Source organism: Mesoplodon mirus (assembly GCF_964341445.2).
Source record: "Mesoplodon mirus genome assembly, chromosome: 4".
Lineage (NCBI taxonomy): Eukaryota > Metazoa > Chordata > Mammalia > Artiodactyla > Ziphiidae > Mesoplodon > Mesoplodon mirus.
Window position 1 is genome coordinate 33035915 of NC_138979.1, and position 18023 is coordinate 33053937.

The 18023-nt window shown below is 42.2% G+C and overlaps 2 protein-coding genes across 4 annotated transcripts in view; one reads left to right on the forward strand and one right to left on the reverse strand.

Moving 5' to 3' along the window:
• LOC309803424 (5-formyltetrahydrofolate cyclo-ligase) overlaps positions 1-18023 on the reverse strand; it is a 279511-nt gene that overhangs the window by 216529 nt on the left and 44959 nt on the right. For 2 of the 3 annotated variants that reach the window (XM_082619607.1, XM_082619609.1), the window contains exon 3: positions 7045-11084. The exons of the other annotated variant lie outside the window; for it this stretch is intronic. In XM_082619607.1, coding sequence (XP_082475733.1) covers positions 10852-11084 — 233 coding nt within the window. In that variant the 3' untranslated portion in view covers positions 7045-10851. Of the gene's footprint in view, positions 1-7044; positions 11085-18023 lie in introns of those variants that run through there. 3 annotated transcript variants of the gene reach the window in all.
• Positions 1535-2777, forward strand: LOC309803101 (riboflavin kinase-like; the record flags this gene model as incomplete). The annotated part of the gene is made up of 1 exon (XM_082619012.1): positions 1535-2777. One exon carries the CDS (start codon positions 1535-1537, stop codon positions 2060-2062), a length of 528 nt encoding a protein of 175 aa, XP_082475138.1. The 3' UTR covers positions 2063-2777.

The following is an 18023-nucleotide window of genomic DNA, read 5'->3' on the forward strand; positions in this document are numbered from 1 at the left end:
ATAAAAGGAATCCAAATTGGAAAAGAAGAAGTAAAGCTGGCACTGTTTGCAGATGACATGATACTACACATAGAGAATCCTAAAGATGCTACCAGAAAACTACTAGAGCTAATCAATGAATTTGGTAAAGTAGCAGGATACAAAATTAATGCACAGAAATCTCTTGCATTCCTATACACTAATGATGAAAAATCTGAAAGTGAAATTAAGAAAACACTCCCATTTACCATTGCAACAAAAAGAATAAAATATCTAGGAACAAACCTACCAAAGGAGACAAAAGACCTGTATGCAGAAAATTATAAGACACTGATGTATATGTATAACTGATTCACTTTGTTATAAAGCAGAAACTGACACACCATTGTAAAGCAATTATACTCATAAAAATGTTTAAAAAAAAAGACTCCACGCTTCCACAGCATGAGGCATGGGTACCATCCCTGGTCGGGGGACTAATATCCCACATTGCCCACTGCACAGCCCCAAAAAATAAATAATAGAATTTAAAAAAAGATCTGCAGGCAATCGATAAGTCACTTTCGAGAACATTTTGGTGCCTCATTGAGATCTCCCATTGCTGAACCACCTGCTGTTAACACAGCTCTCTTATTCTAGATGCATTCTAATAGCCAACTGTATAATGATCTAATCTAGCTCCTACCCAGAATATGGGATTCTGATGTAACTAGAATTATTGGTCTAGAAGAAATGAGGGGTGTGTGTGTGTGTGTGTTGAGAGAGAAAGAGGGAGAGAGAGGTATGAAGGGAGGTTGTAATCAAGTTACAAAGGGTCCTAGATGCTAGCCAGGGGTTTACACTTTATTTTTTAGGCAACAGAGAACCATCAAAAGCTGTTAAGCAAACAAGCGATATATATTTTATATATTTTATGACGATAACGCATGGAAGCGTGAAGGATGGAGTGGAGGAGGTGTCTCGCCACACTGCTATCTCCATTGTCCACTGGGTCTTATATCAATATTTTAAGCATTACTACAGGGAGTAGCACCGGCTACCTTACCTTCTTGTTAGATTTGAGGAACAGCAAGTATTTAGGACTTATAGGATCTATCTATTCTCCAGCATCAACGTCCACAAGTATCCAACCCAGATCTTCAGAATAATATAGTACTCGTTATGTCTTTTCTTGAGAGGAAATAACAAACACTTTTTGCATTTCAATCCTAAAGAGATTACTTCTCAGTGATAAAGCAAATGTTCACCATTTCTAATAGTGAACTCTTTGGGATCTGATTGACCACTGAAACAATTGTTTGCTTCTTAGTATACTTTTTAAACATATCACTTTAAGACGAAAAGTATAGGTAGGGACTTCCGAGGTCGCCGGCGTTCCGGAGCCTAGACGCAGCTTCTGAGTGGCCCGGCACCTTCTGTTCGGTGAGGGTCTCGCCGGGGCGTGTCGTCCGCTCCACTCGGCCCGTTGTACGCCTGTGCGCCCGCCCCGTTGGCCGGCCTGCAGAGCTCCTTCCCGTGTCCCCCAGCGGGTCCGGGAGGTCCGGGCACCGCCTCGATGGCGGCTCCGCCGGACGCGCAGACTGGACCGCAGCCCGCACCCCAAGCTGAGGGCGTCATGAGGCACCTGCCGTACTTCTGCCGCGGCCAGGTGGTGCGGGGCTTCGGTCGCAGCTCCAAGCAACTGGGCATCCCTACAGCTAACTTTCCTGAACAAGTAATAGATAATCTTCCAGCTGATATATCCATTGGCATTTACCATGGTTGGGTCAGTGTTGGAAGTGGAGACGTCCATAAGATGGTGGTGAGCATAGGATGGAACCCACACTACAAGAATACGAAAAAGTCCATGGAAACTCATATCATGCATACTTTCAAAGAGGACTTCTATGGGGAACTTCTCAATATGGCCGTCGTCGGCTACCTCAGACCAGAAAAGAACTTTGATTCTTTAGAGTCACTTATTTCAGCAATTCAAGGTGATATTGAGGAAGCTAAGAAACGACTAGATTTACCAGAACATTTGAAACTCAAAGAAGACAATTTCTTCCAGGTTCCTAAAAGCAAAATAATGAATGGCCACTGATGGAAAAACATCTTATTTATTCATTCACTGTTTTCTAATATTTTACTGCTCATAACTCTACAGTCTCATCTTGGTTATATTTTAAAAATCAAACATTTTCCTACAGCTGTGAATTAAACAGTACAATGTAGTTACCATATTATGTTCCAACTGTTCAATTAAACCCATCATGTTACAGTACTGAAAAGGTTCATTTTAAAAATCAAGATTCTTTTTTATGTAATATGCTGATTAAAATGTACACTCGAAAGGTCTTAAGTGTTTTTTAATGGAAATGAAATATATGTAAATATGGGTAACAGGCAAGTCACTGGTTTGAGATGAGAACTATAATTCTCATGGTAAAATTTTAGCATGCATGTACTGTGTAGCATGCTCTGCTAATCAGAAGGTTTATAAAAGTAACTATATTAAGCAGAGGTTTGACAGTTTATTACAAACCTAAGGGGAAAAATCCAGACTTTGTATTTTTGATATTTTGTGCATTTATATATTATTATAGACATAGACTTGTGAAATTTCATTTTAATTAGTCATTTCCTTTAAGGGCTCAAATCATTGTACTGGGTTCCATTTTTGTTACAGCTGCCTCAGTTCTAATTGGTCTAGACTCTCTCCCTATTAATTTTTTTGTTTTTCTTTCAAAACAGTAAAATGAGTGTTTTTCAAATCTCTAGGTCTCATTTTTGTGTTGTATAACACTTCTCTCTTTAAGAGTAGATATTCTTCAACATTTTTCTTAAAGTTTGTTTTCTGTAAACAATTGTCAGTGTCAGTTTTTCCATTTAGAATATCCAACTCTACACTTATAAAATGTAGTTTCATCTGCGTCTGTATCTGCCATCCCATGCCTTCACCATATGAAGAGTGATTAAGCGCATATCTCTTGCATTTTAGAAAAAACACCCAAAACTTCATCTGTAGGATTCCTCAAAGTTTAAATGAACACCTAGCAGTATATTTATATATACCAGTTTCTTAAACAACACAAAATACTTGTTTCCCCCCTAGGGAAACTATTTAAGAGTCAACTAAACTATGAAATACAAAGTTATTTGTTTTTAATGTAATTATATGTTCCTGAGCAAATGCAAACTGTTGTAGCTGTGTGAGCACAATATAATTTAAGGCTAAAGGGTGCTATCTAGAAGGTAATTTTAAAGATAACTCATTATAAAACCATTTTCCCCTAATCTGCATAAATGAGAGAAATGATTTTAACAAAACTGTTTATATAATATTTAGAAAAACACCTAAAGCTAATGTTGGAGAAGGGGGAAGCAAGAATAAATTCAGTTGGATTGTTTTGACTTTTTGGTGTATGAATTTATGGTAAACAATGCAGTATGTGTCTTTTTCATTTCTTCTTTATAGAAATACTTAGAAAATGTAATTTAATGTTAGAAATCCTATACTTGAAAGAAGCCTCAATTATCAGCGGTTCTATGAAACAAAGTTAAAAACAAACATGGAAGGTGTAAAAAAGATTTGTTTCTTTGAGTAGCTTGCGACTGATTATATCCTCGTTAAGTGTGAAAATTCTTTGATATTGTCATCTTACATTTTTTCTAAATAACTATTGTTTTTGAAAAACCTATAGTGTGTGGTTTAGGACTTAGTTAATAGTGTCTACAATTTTTTAAGTTTTATATTAAGTATTTATATATTATAAGAAATTGCAGTAGGGCCACTTTTGATTAGTCCGTGTTTTCAGGCCTTGAAATAAATCTTGATCAAGTGAAAAAAAAAAGTATAGGTAGGATATTCACGGGACACATATAAGAAAAACAGCTGCAACTGGGGGGTGGGCAGAGGTATGAAATGCAAAGAAAATTGAGGGACTTAAAAAGTGCTCCTCGTCTTTTATCTAGGCTCAGAAGTCCTCTGATGCACCCAAACAGTGGATACTGGTCAGCCAGGCGAAGCCTGAGAGGAAAAGAACCGAAAGAAAGGCATCTGCTGTTTCCTAGGTGACAGGGTTCTTTAAGGCACTCTGTTTGTCAAGGACTAACTTAGAGAAATTATTTCTCTTAGTACTCAAAACACTGTGGGCAAGAGAACAGCCCCAAAAGAGCACTCAGAAGACAAGGAGACCGGTACTGGGACACAGGGGACCAGCGAGATGAAAGGGTCATGGGAGGTCAGATACAAACATGTGGTCAACAAGAGCCAAGGAGAGGAGGGGCGGATGAAGTCAGTGCCCTGCAGCTCAGGCCGTCTCTTAGTGGAGGGACCAGAGAACCAAACCCTCTACCCATCCAGCTGGGAGGACATGTTCTTAGAGCAGTGGTCTCCAAACAGGGTGACACGCCTCAGGGAGTGGGCAAGGTGAACCACTGGGGCTTGGGAAGAAATTAGAATCTTTAGCTATATTTATTTTTTATCTTTAAAAGACAAGGAATTAAGTTTTGCTGAAGCTTAAAACATAGACTGACATCGGCTCCTCACTCTGCCAGCACATCAGAAGGCCCCATGTCCAGTTAGCATGCAAGCCAGAAAATAGCTGTTGGATATTGTGAAAGGAAGTGTTTCGTTCCTTTCAGCATACTGAGACGTACTGTGTTATTTTAATATTTCCAGGCACATGGATTTATGTGTTATATTATGTAGTTTTTACTAAACCAACCCTCTTAAAATGGAAAAGGGGCTTAAAAAGATTCTTGCAAAGAAAGAGTAGCACAAAGATAACTTGAATAATGCAAACACAAGCGAGCAACAATAACCGATATACTTCTGCTATGGGTAAAAGCTATTCATCAGCCATATGACGAGGAAAAAGAACAGTGAGATTTGCCAGGAAGTGAGCTGCCAAACTTGAAATGATCACAAAGATATTTTGTAGCAGGGATCTGTGCTCATAATAGCAATGATGAACCTCATTCTTCATATATATATTGAAAAGTGTGAAGCCATCATGGTTAGCGGACGCTATGGGTCCAGAAGATGAAGACAAACCTCCATAATGTTTTCAGTAATATTTAATATCATGAATTACTAATATATTTTAAACAATGTTCCCTAAATATAATCCTAAATGTTTATGTCTTTTTTCTTCCTTAATAGTAAAAACCCAAAATGTAGCATACCATGTAGAAAACACTTGTTCTTCCTGCCATGGAAATATGGATGAAGTACTCATAAAACAATTTAGGGGTAAAAATATCTGGGCACATCTTTTTTGTCAAGATATACTATTGGATACCATGTAGAAGGCACTGCTGGGACTTCCCTGGTGGTCCAGTGGTTAAGACTCTGCACTTCCACTGCAGGGGGCCTGAGCTCGATCCCTGGTCAGGGAACTAGATCCCACATGCATGCCGTAACTAAGAGTTTGCATGCCACAACTAAGGAGCCCGTGTGCCACAACTAAGGAGCTGGTGAGCTGCAACTAAGGAGCCCAGAAGCTGCAACTAAGGAGCCCAGACGTGACAACTAAGGAGACTGCCTGCTTAGACTAAGACCTGGTGCAACCAAATAAATAAATAAACACTAAAAAAAAAAAAAGATGAGTTTTGTACATATTTTTTTACACAAAGGTTGAATGTTCAAAACTTTTTGACTTTCCTATGATTATAAATGGCCACCAGTAAATTGCTACCTAAGCAAATATCTCCCTGCATTCCACACCTCCACCCCAAATACATCTCATTTGAATCTTCAGGGTAAAAGTCATATATCATCTAAGACACAGAAAGGAACTTTTTTCAGAAAGAAACATGATATGGAGAGAGCATACTGAAAATGGTTATTTGGAAATATTTTCATTATTATATGATTATGTTGCGATAAACTATGCTTGACACCTATAAACACTTTCATATCTGCACAACTAAAAAACTTGGAAGCAGAATTTTTCTAACTCAGTTTAAAATCTTTCAAGGAGTTTCAATAAGTTTAAAACCCATTTACTAACAAAGTAAATGTGCAGCATCTTCTGATTAATATGCCAGAATAATCCACCTCAAGAATATGGATACTTACTCGCCCAATTTCAACTTTTTTAAAAATTTGCAAAACTGACAGAACTGCAAATTTTAGTGTCAGGGCAGTACTGCTTCCATGTGGATCTGCTTAATTCTGGAAGGTATCTTTTTCAGCTATAGAAGCCCTTAAAAACCAAATACTAAAACAAACTGAAATTAGAACCAGACTTTTGAATCATTCAAAAGGGGTTAAAATAAGGTTTTCAAAAATAGTAAATTTCCAAAAAACGTCCAGCACGTTGCTCTCCTTTATAGAAATTAAGTACATTATATTATAAATTATAGATATAACTGTTTCAATTATCTCATCTTTTCCTTTTATGTGTATGTTTCCTAACATACATAAGATAATTATTATTTTGAAAGAAATTTGCCACTTATTTTTTTTAACATCTTTATTAGGGTATAATTGCTTTACAGTGGTGTGTTAGTTTCTGCTGTACAACAAAGTGAATCATCTATACATACACATATGTCCCCATACCTCCTCCCTCTTCTCCCTCCCTCCCACTCTCCCTATCACACCCCTCTAGGTGGTCACAGGGCACCAAGCTGATCTCCCTCTACTATGCGCCCATCTCTGGAGCTTGCTTAGGTGGTGCTCTGCCTTCTGTGGGCACACTGGGAAGGAATCCCCTCTCCTCATGCACGCCGAGACAAAGGTCTTTTGCCTCTCTGGCAGTTCCAATTTTTCCCGGACTCCCAGCTAGCTGTGGCGCAGTAGGCCCCTTCAGGCTGTGTTCTCGCAGCCAACCCCAGTCCTCTCCCTGGGATCCACCGAAACCCAACCCTCAGCTCCCAGCCCCACCCATCCCCACCCCGTCCCGGCAGACGAGCAGACAAGCTTCTCGGGCTGGTGAATGCTGGTCGGCACTGTGCGGGAATCTCTCCGCTTTGCCCTCCGCACCCCTGTTGCTGCGCTCTCCTCCGTGGCTCCGAAGCCTCCCCCAGCCACCCACCACCCCCCCCGCCACCCCCGTCCCCACCAGCGAAGGGGCTTCCTAGTGTATGGAAACCTTTCCTCCTTCACAGCTCCCTCCCACTGGTGCAGGTCCCGTCCCTATCCTTTTGTCTCTGTTTTTTCTTTTTTCTTTTGCCCTACCCAGGTACGTGGGGAGTTTCTTGCCTTTTGGGAGGTCTGAGGTCTTCAGCGTTCAGTAGTTGTTCCACATGTAGATGTATTTTTGATGTATTTATGAGGAGGAGGGTGATCTTCACATCTCAGTCCTCCACCATTTTGAACATCTCTCCACTTATTATTATTATTATTATTATTTTTTGCGGTACGCGGGCCTCTCACTGTTGTGGCCTCTCCCTTTGCGGAGCACAGGCTCCGGACGCGCAGGCTCAGCGGCCATGGCTCACGGGCCCAGCCGCTCCACGGCATGTGGGATATTCCTGGACCGGGGCACGAACCCGTGTCCCCTGCATCGGCAGGCGGACTCTCAACCACTGCGCCACCAGGGAAGCCCTCTCTCCGCTTATTTTTAAGCACATAAATAAACATATATTTGGGGCAGGGGCTTGCAGGGATTAGAGATCACCCTTAAAGGGCAGGAGGCCTAAGACTGCCTGGACATAGGAGGAAAGATGACCACAAAGATGCAAAGAAGAAATGTATTAACAAGGTCAAACAGCACAGATAATGCAACACACACACATGGACTGGCCAAGGAAGGAATTGCAATTGCAGTAATAGAAAATGTGTTCTAGAATAATCCAACCCTGAGATGATGCTGAAAGGAGAGAATCTCAGCAGCAAATAGCAACCAACGTAAAAACCGGCAAGGTCACCACGCACTCAGGGCAACAAACACATTGGTTCATTCCTTCATCAAGGATTTATTGGCCATTTATTTTGTGCTAGGGACTGTGATAGGTACCTGAGTAAACCATGAACTTGGCAGAAAATCTTCCTTTGAGGAGGTGACAGGCAAGTGGAGGAAATAAGCATGTTAACTTATGACTAAATGCAATGTGATTAACTGAATTTCAATGATCTCTGAAAGGAAAAACAAAAAACAAAAAAAGAACTGGGACCAGAAACCAATAAGCTTCTGCACCATGTCACTCACGCCTAGACATAAGACACAGTTATCAATCTCTTCCTTAGTAGAATTCTGTAATTAGTGTACTGTTCTTACTGATCTCCGTTAGATGAACTAAAGTTAATGGTTTACTTTCTGGTTAAACTAAGCACAGTTCTATAGAATAGGCAGCAATTATAGACATACATATATTTCCAATTCCCCAATACTAAGGATTGTTCTGTTCAGATCTAGTTGCTATTTCTCTTCTGCCTAGACTGTCCCCTCACCTAAGACCATCATCATTCTTCTTTCATGTTGGCTCTCTTCCTGAGTTTGAGGCCTTGTTCTCAGCTTCTGCTTGTGTCACCATCACCTGCACCGTCAGGGCTTTTTCACCTTTCCTATACCCTCTGCGCAATGACCACTGCCCATTAATGGTCACTAGGGGAAGGTCCTCTTTCCAGGCGAGGGACCCTGCAGCCCTTGGGCTTTCCTGAATCTCAGCACCTGGGTCTTCTAGCCAGTTGATTCTGTGTTCTGTTTGCACTTGAGGAGCTGGGGAGGGGCTTTTCAATGCTCTCCTTTGCCAGAAGAACAACACAGATTAAGTTCTAACGTGTTCAAGTTCTAAAGTTTCCAGACCTGCAGCCGTCCAGGAAGTTTACTGTTTAACCACTTCAGACCAACAGCCATGTCAGCTATGTATGTTAACTTTCACCTTAACCTTATGGTTGAAGTAACCCTAAAGATTTCTCACCAGTACAGTAATATGGTTACACAGCTTGTAGAAATTCTGTCTCCCTCCCATTTCTCACTGTATATACTATATTGTGAATGTTTGATTTTAGCCCAATTGACATTTTTTAAGTGTTTTTACTTTTGTGCATAAAACACCAAATCATATGGTATTATGAACAGGGATGCGTGTTTCAAATGAAACACATCTGAATGTATTCAACTAACTCATTCAAAAAAAATTCTCATTGTCATACTAGATAGTCAGAATCTGAATCAGCACTTCTCCATTCAGACTGGCCACACATCCAGAGTTCAAAGGCCACATGTAGCGCTTATGCTGGCCAGTTCTAGAAAACCGATTTGTTCATGTGGATGAGAGTATCAGATGAGGAGAGACACAGGTCATTAAATAAATTGTTTCCTTCACAAACTAGAAAATATGTTTCTAGAGTCGAAAACAATGCCGAAGAAGTAAAGTCTTTCCTCCAAACTAACAAGTATTAATTTCTAAGCTAAATAATTTTATGTCAATGTAAATTACAATTAGCAATCTAATAAATTCTAGTACCTTAGATTTTTAAAAAAATTCTCTAACACCTGCCATTTGTCTGTGTGTCTACCGAGAGTGGGAAGTATAAAGATTATCCCTGTTCTTTGGCACTCACAGTCTGGTGAAGGGGTAGACATGACCATTAATATTTGACATGTAGGACAATGTGATAAGGAGGACAATGACCAGGGCCGCTTAAACAAGTGAAGGAACACAGGAAGACTTCACAGAAGAGGTGACATTGGAGCTGAGTCTTGAAGGATAAGCAGGAGTCTTCCAAATGAACAAAAGAGGAAAGAGCACTGCAGCCAGAGGAAAAGCACACTTACAAGGCACAAAGGGCAGAAGAAGCTGGCAGTGTTTAGGGAGCTATATGAACGTTTGCGTAAGTTGTACAGAAGAAGAATACGGGGAGAGGAGAGGCTAGAAAGAGACAAGTAGGGGTGCTTCATGATCAGGTTCATGTTTGATAAGGTCACTTTGACTGTAGTTTGAGAAATAAAATGAAGAGGACCAGACTGAAGGCAAGGAAGCCACAGCTGAGGCTCTTGCCCAGTTCAGCTTAGAGATGCTGAGAGTCTGGACAAAAGACACGACAGGAGGAGAGAAGGGAACAGATATAAGAGGGTTTTGGAAGCAGAATCAACAGGACCTGGTCAGAGGTAGGATGTGGGGTGTGAGTGAGAGAGCAGGACCCAGGAAGCCCCCTGGGTCTCTGGTTATAACCAAATCTTCCCCCCACAAAATTCCCGTTCCCTGGCTGTGATGGCATCTGCCAGTCTTCAGCCCAAATTTCATTTCCAAAGCAGATACCACCCATAAACAGAAATAATTTCTAACTTACAGGATATCAGATCTTAAACTCGTAAGTGACTGACACACAGAACAGCAGAGATGGAAACAAATCGGCTGAAATTAAAATATTTAAATCATAAAAGGTTTCAGTCCTTTAACCATCAAAAGCTACTAACTGTCAGACATAAAATTTCAGGTTGAGTAAGTGAAGCCATGATGAAAGGGTATAACATTCTTGGAGAACTTTGTACACAAAGCAAACACCAATAAATCATTTAATAATTTCTGAATCTCCATATGCGTGCCAGACTGACCCAGGCCCATGACAGGACTTAATGAAAGTGTCCACTTCAGATGAGTTTATTTTCCCCTCACACTCTGAGTTGGAGCATAGTGCCTCATAAATATTTAACTTAAACTATAAAACAGAAAGATCAACCTGGGACATTAATACCAGAAAGTTAAGCTGAAAGTCATATGGTGATAGCCTCCATTTTAATTAATGTTCTATTACACACACTGCTATTGATTTTTTTAAATGGTTTCATGTTCGGTATCTAACAATTACACTGAAAACACTACAGCCCATATTCACATTATTGTGCAATTTCCACTAATTTCTGACAAGGGAAAATACACGTCTGGCTTTCCTCTGGCACAAAACCTTGATTATTTGGCTGTGGTCATCAGGATTTAAGATGCTGAGGAGTCTTCGTAAAGCACTTCATCTACCTTCATGTCATTTTCATCCACGGGGACCTGAAGGCAAATCTGCTCTTTGAAAGCCAAGGCCAGGGTGTAGGGCCTCACATCCTGGGACTGCAGACAGCGCTTCAGGTAGGCATCGTAGTAGCCCTTGCCCCGCCCCAAACGGTTGCCGTGTTTGTCAAACCCAAGACCCGGCATGAAGATGAGATCAAGTCCCCCTGCGGAAATGAGGAATAAATTTACGAAGGTTAATGGTGTCTGGAAAAGACTGATCGATTCCAGATCTGGTTTTTGTTTTTTAATGACATCTATTTTTTTTCTCTGATTTTTAAAGAAATACATGATCACTCTAGAAAAATCCTAAAAGTAAAGAATTGGACAAAGAAAGACGTAAAAATTACTCAGCAACTAGTAAGTCCGTCATCCATCTCCTAGCCGTTCTTTCATGTATACCTGTACAAAAATGCCAGATTCCCAGGCCCCGTCCACGCCTAGTTAAAGAGAATCTCCAGGGATAGGGCCTAAGAATTCCTTTTTCTCTAATTTTCTTTCTTTAAGCACACAGCTGACCCTACATACTGTCCCAGGACACTGACAACTGAAGGAGTGGGAGAGGGTCAGAAAGAAGCCAGAAAAGATGGAGCTATTCTCAAAGTCGATGAGCAGAAGGAGGGTTAGCTGTTACGAAGACCAAGCTTACCCTCTTCATTTCCCCTCTTACTGGAGAGGGAAGGCCGGGTTGTCCTGCTTCCCTGGATTCACATGAGAGCAACCTTCGACACACTCAGGAACATTCCAAAGGTACAAGATGGGGTCCCATAATGGGTCCTCTGGCTGGAACTCTCCCAGGGAACACAGGGACCAGAACTGGCCATGGCATCATCAGGGCAGAGCAGGCTGCTGGGGCTCAAGGTAGAAGGCAGGGTCTTGAAAGTTATAAAAAGCTGACCACAGTGAAAGGTGTGATGAATGCTCTAAAGGTCACGAGGATGCCCATGGATTTTGCGAGGTCCAGGGAAGGGTCCTCCAGCCCCTGGCAGGGAGCATGACGAACCAGCACTACTCAAGAGCCACATCGCTTACGCAATGCAGCAGTCTGCCTATAGCCTTCCTGTACTGAGCCTTGGCCTTTTGAGGGCTGTCCTGGGGGCTTCTGGGTGACCTACAGCTTAGCAAGGGCTAACCACTCACGCAGCATTGCTGGCAAGGACACACCAGGGTTGGAAGCCATGAATTCTCTGGAACAGGGTGTTCAGAGTAGAGGTACTCAGACTGCCAGCTAGGCTGGCCCCCACTGTCAGCAGCTGTTAGGACTCCCTGCAGAACTGTGAGGTGAACTCAGCTTCTCTCCAGCTCCCAGCACACACCTGTAATGCCTTGCCTGCAAAAATCTGGCAGAGCACGCCTCAGATTACAGTCCTGACCTTCTCATGGGAACATGCTCGCCTGCTCCAATCCCAACTAGCTAAGAGGCCCTGGTCACTGACTTTCATCTTTCCTCCCTGTCCCTGCCCTGCTCTTCTCTCTCGGGAATAATGGTGGCTTGTGCACTTGACTTTGCTTCCTCCAAGTCCTCCTGCTGTTGCCAGAGCACTCTTGGGCTTAAAGTTCAGCTCCGTCATTATACCCAGAACACACACGCACACATCTCTTCCTAGGTTTCTTGCCTCTTTACAGTGTGGCAAAGGTGCTTTGTAAAGTCCTCTGGGGGATACACAGATACATCCCTGCCCCTCAGGAGACGGAGTTCAGTTAACATAAAAAATGCACACGTGCAACATCCATTCCAACGTAAGGCAGCAGTGCCTGCCAATTGCCCAAAAAGCATTAGGGACAAGAAGTCCTAGAGACTTCAGCAGAGGGAGAGCGACATGGCTGGGTAGTCAGGGAAGGATCCATGGGCAACTTTGACTTGACCTAGGTTTTTAAGAATGTGCCAGAGTTGGATCTGAGTGTATTTCAGAAACCATGGGAAGGATGGCAGGAGCAGAGTGATGAGGAGGGAGTAGGTCAGAAGGACCAGGCTGAGGAGTCGCAGAGGCATGTGGAGTCCGTCAGGCAGGGCACGAAGATATGGGAGTTAAAGGCAAAGAGACCCCTACCACCCAAAAACAAATAACCCAATTAAAAAGATGGATGAAAGACTGGAATAGACATTTCTGCAAAGAAGACCAAAAACTGACCAAAAGGTATATGAAAAGATGCTCAACATCATTAAATCATCAGAGAAATGCAAGTGAACACCTCCACGAGACATCACCTCACACCTGTTAAGACAGCCATATTTTTAAAAAACAGAAAATAATAAATGTTAGCGAGGATGTGGAGAAATTGGAACATTTGTGCATTGTTGCTGGGAATATAAAAAGATGCAGCTGCCGTAGAAAACAGTATGGAGATTCCTCAAAAAATTAAAAATAGATCTACCATATGATCCAGCAATCCCACCTCTGAGTATTTACTCAAAAGAACTGAAGTCAGGGTATTGAAGAGATCCTTGTACTCCCATGTTCACTACAGCATTATTCACAATAGCCAAGAAGTGTTAATAACCTAAATGTCCATCAACAGATAACTGGATAAACAAAATGTGGTACGTACAATGCAATATTATTCAACCATGAAAAAAAAGGAATGTGTCATATGCTACAATGTAGAAGTACCTTGAGGACGTTAGGTGAAGCAAACTAAGCCAGTTGCAGAAGGACAAATACTGCATGATTCCACTTACAGAACGTATCGAAAGGAACCAAACTCATAGAAGCAGAAAGTAAAATGGTGGTTGCCAGGGGCTGGGGGAAGAAGTAAATGAAGAGTTAAATCTACTGTACAACATTAACAAGCCTGTACCATATATTTTAAAATCTTTTAAGAGGGTGGATCTCATGTTATGTGTTATTTACCATAATTTTTTTTTAAGGCAAAGGTAACAAAAGGACAGCCAGGAAAATTTCCGTCAGAGTCAACACATGAGAAAAAGAAGGTAGAATTTCAGAGCATTCACCCGTGGGCAGTTGGCAGATGAGAGTGAAGGAAGGAAACAGAAAGCTAAGAAAACAATGTTCTCAAGTCCCTCGCGTTAGAATTAATGCTGCCCCCTCTATTCCTGCTCCTCTCTGTACTCCAATTATAGCTCTCCCAGAAGTCTACCTTCTACTACAGCTGTCTGTATATGTCTCTGGCTGCCCTACTAGATCGAAAATTTCCTTGAGGACCATAATTTTTTCCAAGTCATCCTCCATGCTTGAATTTTAATAGAATTCTAGGCCAACCTGAAAGATGAGTATATATATATATATATTTTTTTTTAATGATTTTCTTTTATGTGGACCATTTTTAAAGTCTTTATTGAATTTGTTACAATACTGCTTCCGTTTTATGCTTTTTTGGCCATGAGGCATGTGGGATCTTAGCTCCCCAACCAGGGAGTACGGTAAGGACAAGACAATATCATTAGATTCAGCAACAAGGGAATCAGCAGGGCAAGGATACTTTAAGTGGCGAGATGGGGACAGACGCTGAGCTGCAGAATCTTCACTGACCAAAAAAAAATGAGGAAAGAGGATTCTACAAAGGCCTTTATTTATTCTTGAGACTGAGAGTCTGTGCTGGGCACTGAGGATTCAGTTCACCTTCACAAAACATCCTTTTTAACTCTGGTCAAGGAGGCAGCAGCTGGGCCACAGACACCTCTTAGGATGCTCTGACTCCCCATCCTGGGTTTTGCAGACGAATATAATCAGCTCAGCCAGTGGACTATCTTTGCCCTAATACTAAAGGGAAGGCTGAAAACAGTCAGTGTGAGAGCCCAGCAGTTAAACAGCTTTCTAACCCTACTTTCAACATGTCCTGTGCAGAGCCTTCTATTTCTTTCTCCTTTCTCTTTTTTCTAAGTCGGGTGTCATGGCCATGTCTCCCACAAAGTCCTCCTCAGGAACTTCATGACTCAAGGCCTCCTTCTCCAGGCACCTCTCTGCACTATTGCTAGAGTCCTCAGCTCCACTTGTGATTCTGAAGGCGCCATTTCTCCCAGAAGTCCAACTACTCACCCCACCTCCAGGCATTGCCAGTCCCAATCCATCCTAAAACGCGGCCTTCGTCATGACTCCCCATGCCCCAGAACTTTTAGTCGCTAACGATCTCTTAAAGATAACATCAAACTGGGTATGCGGAGCCCGCTACGCTCTCACCCCAGTCACCTCTCCAACAGTACCTCCCGTTCAGTTACACTTGGGAGATCCTAGTTAAATGGATGGACTCGCTGTCCCACAAGCCCACCCCACAGCTTCCCGCTTTTGCTCTTGTGACGCTATTTTCCATGGCTGTAAGGTCCTTCTAATCTTTTTATTAATTTGTCTAATCATAACAGTCCTAACAAACCTCAGTGAAACTTCCATCTAGTCCTCCCTGCCCATGCAGTTCAGTGTGACCAGCTCTTATCCTACACTGCAAGGTGCTCATGGTCCATTAAGTAGGAGGAATCCTTTCCCCTACCTCTAGGAGCAGAGTTGTTGTGTTTCCCCAGAGAGATGCTGAGCTCAGTTCTATTTACTATGAAGGAAAGAATGAAAGTAAAAGATAGAATGAGATGTCTCGTGACCGTATTTATCTTAGTTCCCTGACTATATTCAAGAAGTTACCAATCCCAGGGCTTCCCTGGTGGCGCAGTGGTTAAGAATCCGCCTGCCAGTGCAGGGGACACGGGTTCGAGCCCTAGTCTGGGAAGATCCCACATGCTGTGGAGCAACTAAGCCCGTGCACCACAACTACTGAGCCTGCGCTCTAGAGCCCGAGAGCCACAACTACTGAGCCCACATGCTGCAACTACTGAAGCCCGTGCGCCTAGAGCTCATGCTCCACAACAAGAGAAGCCACCGCAATGAGAAGCCCGTGCACCGCAAAAAAGAGTAGCCCCCACTCACCGCAACTAGAGAAAGCCCACATGTAGTAACAAAGACCCAGTGCACCAAAAAATAAATAAAATAAGTAAATTTATTTAAAAAATAATAATAAGTTACCAATCCCACTACTGGGCATATACCCTGAGAAAAGAGTCATGTACCACAATGTTCATTGCAGCACTATGTACAATAGCCAGGACGTGGAAGCAACCTAAATGTCCACTGACAGATGAATGGATAAGGAAGATGTGGCGCATATATACAATGGAATATTACTCAACCATAAAAAGAAATGAAACTGAGTTATCTGTAGTGAGGTAGATGGACCTGAAGTCTGTCATACAGAATGAAGTAAGTCAGAAAGAGAAAAACAAATACCATATGCTAACACATATATATGGAATCTAAAAAAATGGTACTGATGAACCTAGTGGCAGGGCAAGAGTAAAGATGCAGATGTAGAGGACGGACTTGAGGACACAGGAGGGGAAGGGGAAGCTGGGACAAAGTGAGAGAGTAGCGTTGACATATATACACTATCAAATGTAAAACAGATTGCTAGTGGGAAGCTGCTGCATAGCACAGGGAGATCAGCTTGATGCTCTGGGATGACCTAGAAGGGTGGGATAAGGAGGGCGGGAGGGAGGTGCAAGAGGCAGGGAATATGGGGATATATGTATACATATAGCTGATTCACTTTGTTGTACAGCAGAAACTGACACAACACTGTAAAGCAATCATTCTCCAATAAAGATGTTAAAAAAAAAAGAACAAATAGATTATATGAAAGCAGGGCAGGAGCAATAATCTATAAAAGTATTAATTGAGCTTAATGCAAAAATGCAAGAAGAGAGCACTTCAATAAAATATCCTTGCATGAAAAAAAAAAAAAGACCAGCCTACGCAGCATCTAACTCTCATCCAAAATCCAGCTTCTGGAAGAGGAGAAGAAAGCAGGGAAGCTAACACTTGTTAAGTGTCTACAATTTGTCAGGCACTATTCTATGCCCCAGGGATAGAAGGATGAATTAAATCAGCTGCTCAGTACCTCTACCTGGTGAGTCAGGAGGGCAAGGATTACTACTCTCCCCTGAAACTTCACAGGTGAAGAAACATACACAGTGCCCAGAGAGGTCACATTGCTCCTTAAAGGCATTCAGCTTATAAGAAATGAAGCTGAGGGCTGGCTGCCCAGGTGGATCACGATTTGACAGCACACAGTGCTCCTACTGCCAAAAGGTACACGTGGCCTTAGGCAAAGGCACAGAGGAAGCATGACCAGGGCAAGCGCCTTAGAGACAGTGGAGCAGAGGGGTGGCGTGTGCAGACTTGGAGACAGGCAACCTGGGTCTGCATCCCAGCACTACCACTCATTAGCTGTGAAACATCAGTCAAAATTGCCTTCACCTAAAATGGATAAGCATAGTACGCTGTAAAGAGTCTCTAAGCTATTAATACCAAATGTCAACTTAATCAATTGCTGCATGCACACTCCTTAGGCCATGTAGAGACATGGGCGCTTCCATTAAACAGGCTGCTCAAACATGAAGAAGCTGAAACCCTAAAATAAAATGCAGAATCAATAATTCTTAATAGCTCTTATGGTAGAACTCTCAAAAATCAATACCATATGCTTTGAACTCATTAATGCCTGCCTCGGAAAGAACAGATTGAAGCACGACCCCCTTGAATCACTTGATAAATGGAAAATTTATAAATGGAATATTTCCTGCCATATCAATAAACAAAGGATGTCACCAGTCACCGATGATTGCAGCCCTCCAGCGTGAGCTGGTGAGCCCTGAGAAAACTCAGGGCTGAAAAGAATACCCGCCATCTAGCAGCCATCAGACTGCAGCCACTCCCTGCAGTGAGCCCTGAGGAAACTCAGGATGTGAAAACACAGGATACAGCCCCCAGATAGCTGAGGTGCACATCAAAGGAATGATTTCAGTGAGCCCAGACTCTTGCATCTTCCCATACATAGAAAAGTGCTAATTTCCTCAACTTGAGATATCTGGTTTTCTTTGTTTAACAATAATCTTTTGACATTCCCGACTATCTGCCTTTTGTTGAAAAATTCCTATATATCCTGGCTCCTCCCTCGCCCCCTCGGAGCAGTTTCTAAGAGCTATCTGAGATGCTGTCTCCTGGGCTGCAGTCCTCATTTTGCCCCAAATACAACTTAACTCGCAACTCTCACATTGTGCATTTTGTTTTAAGTCAACACACTCTTCATAGTAAAACAGTAGAGAG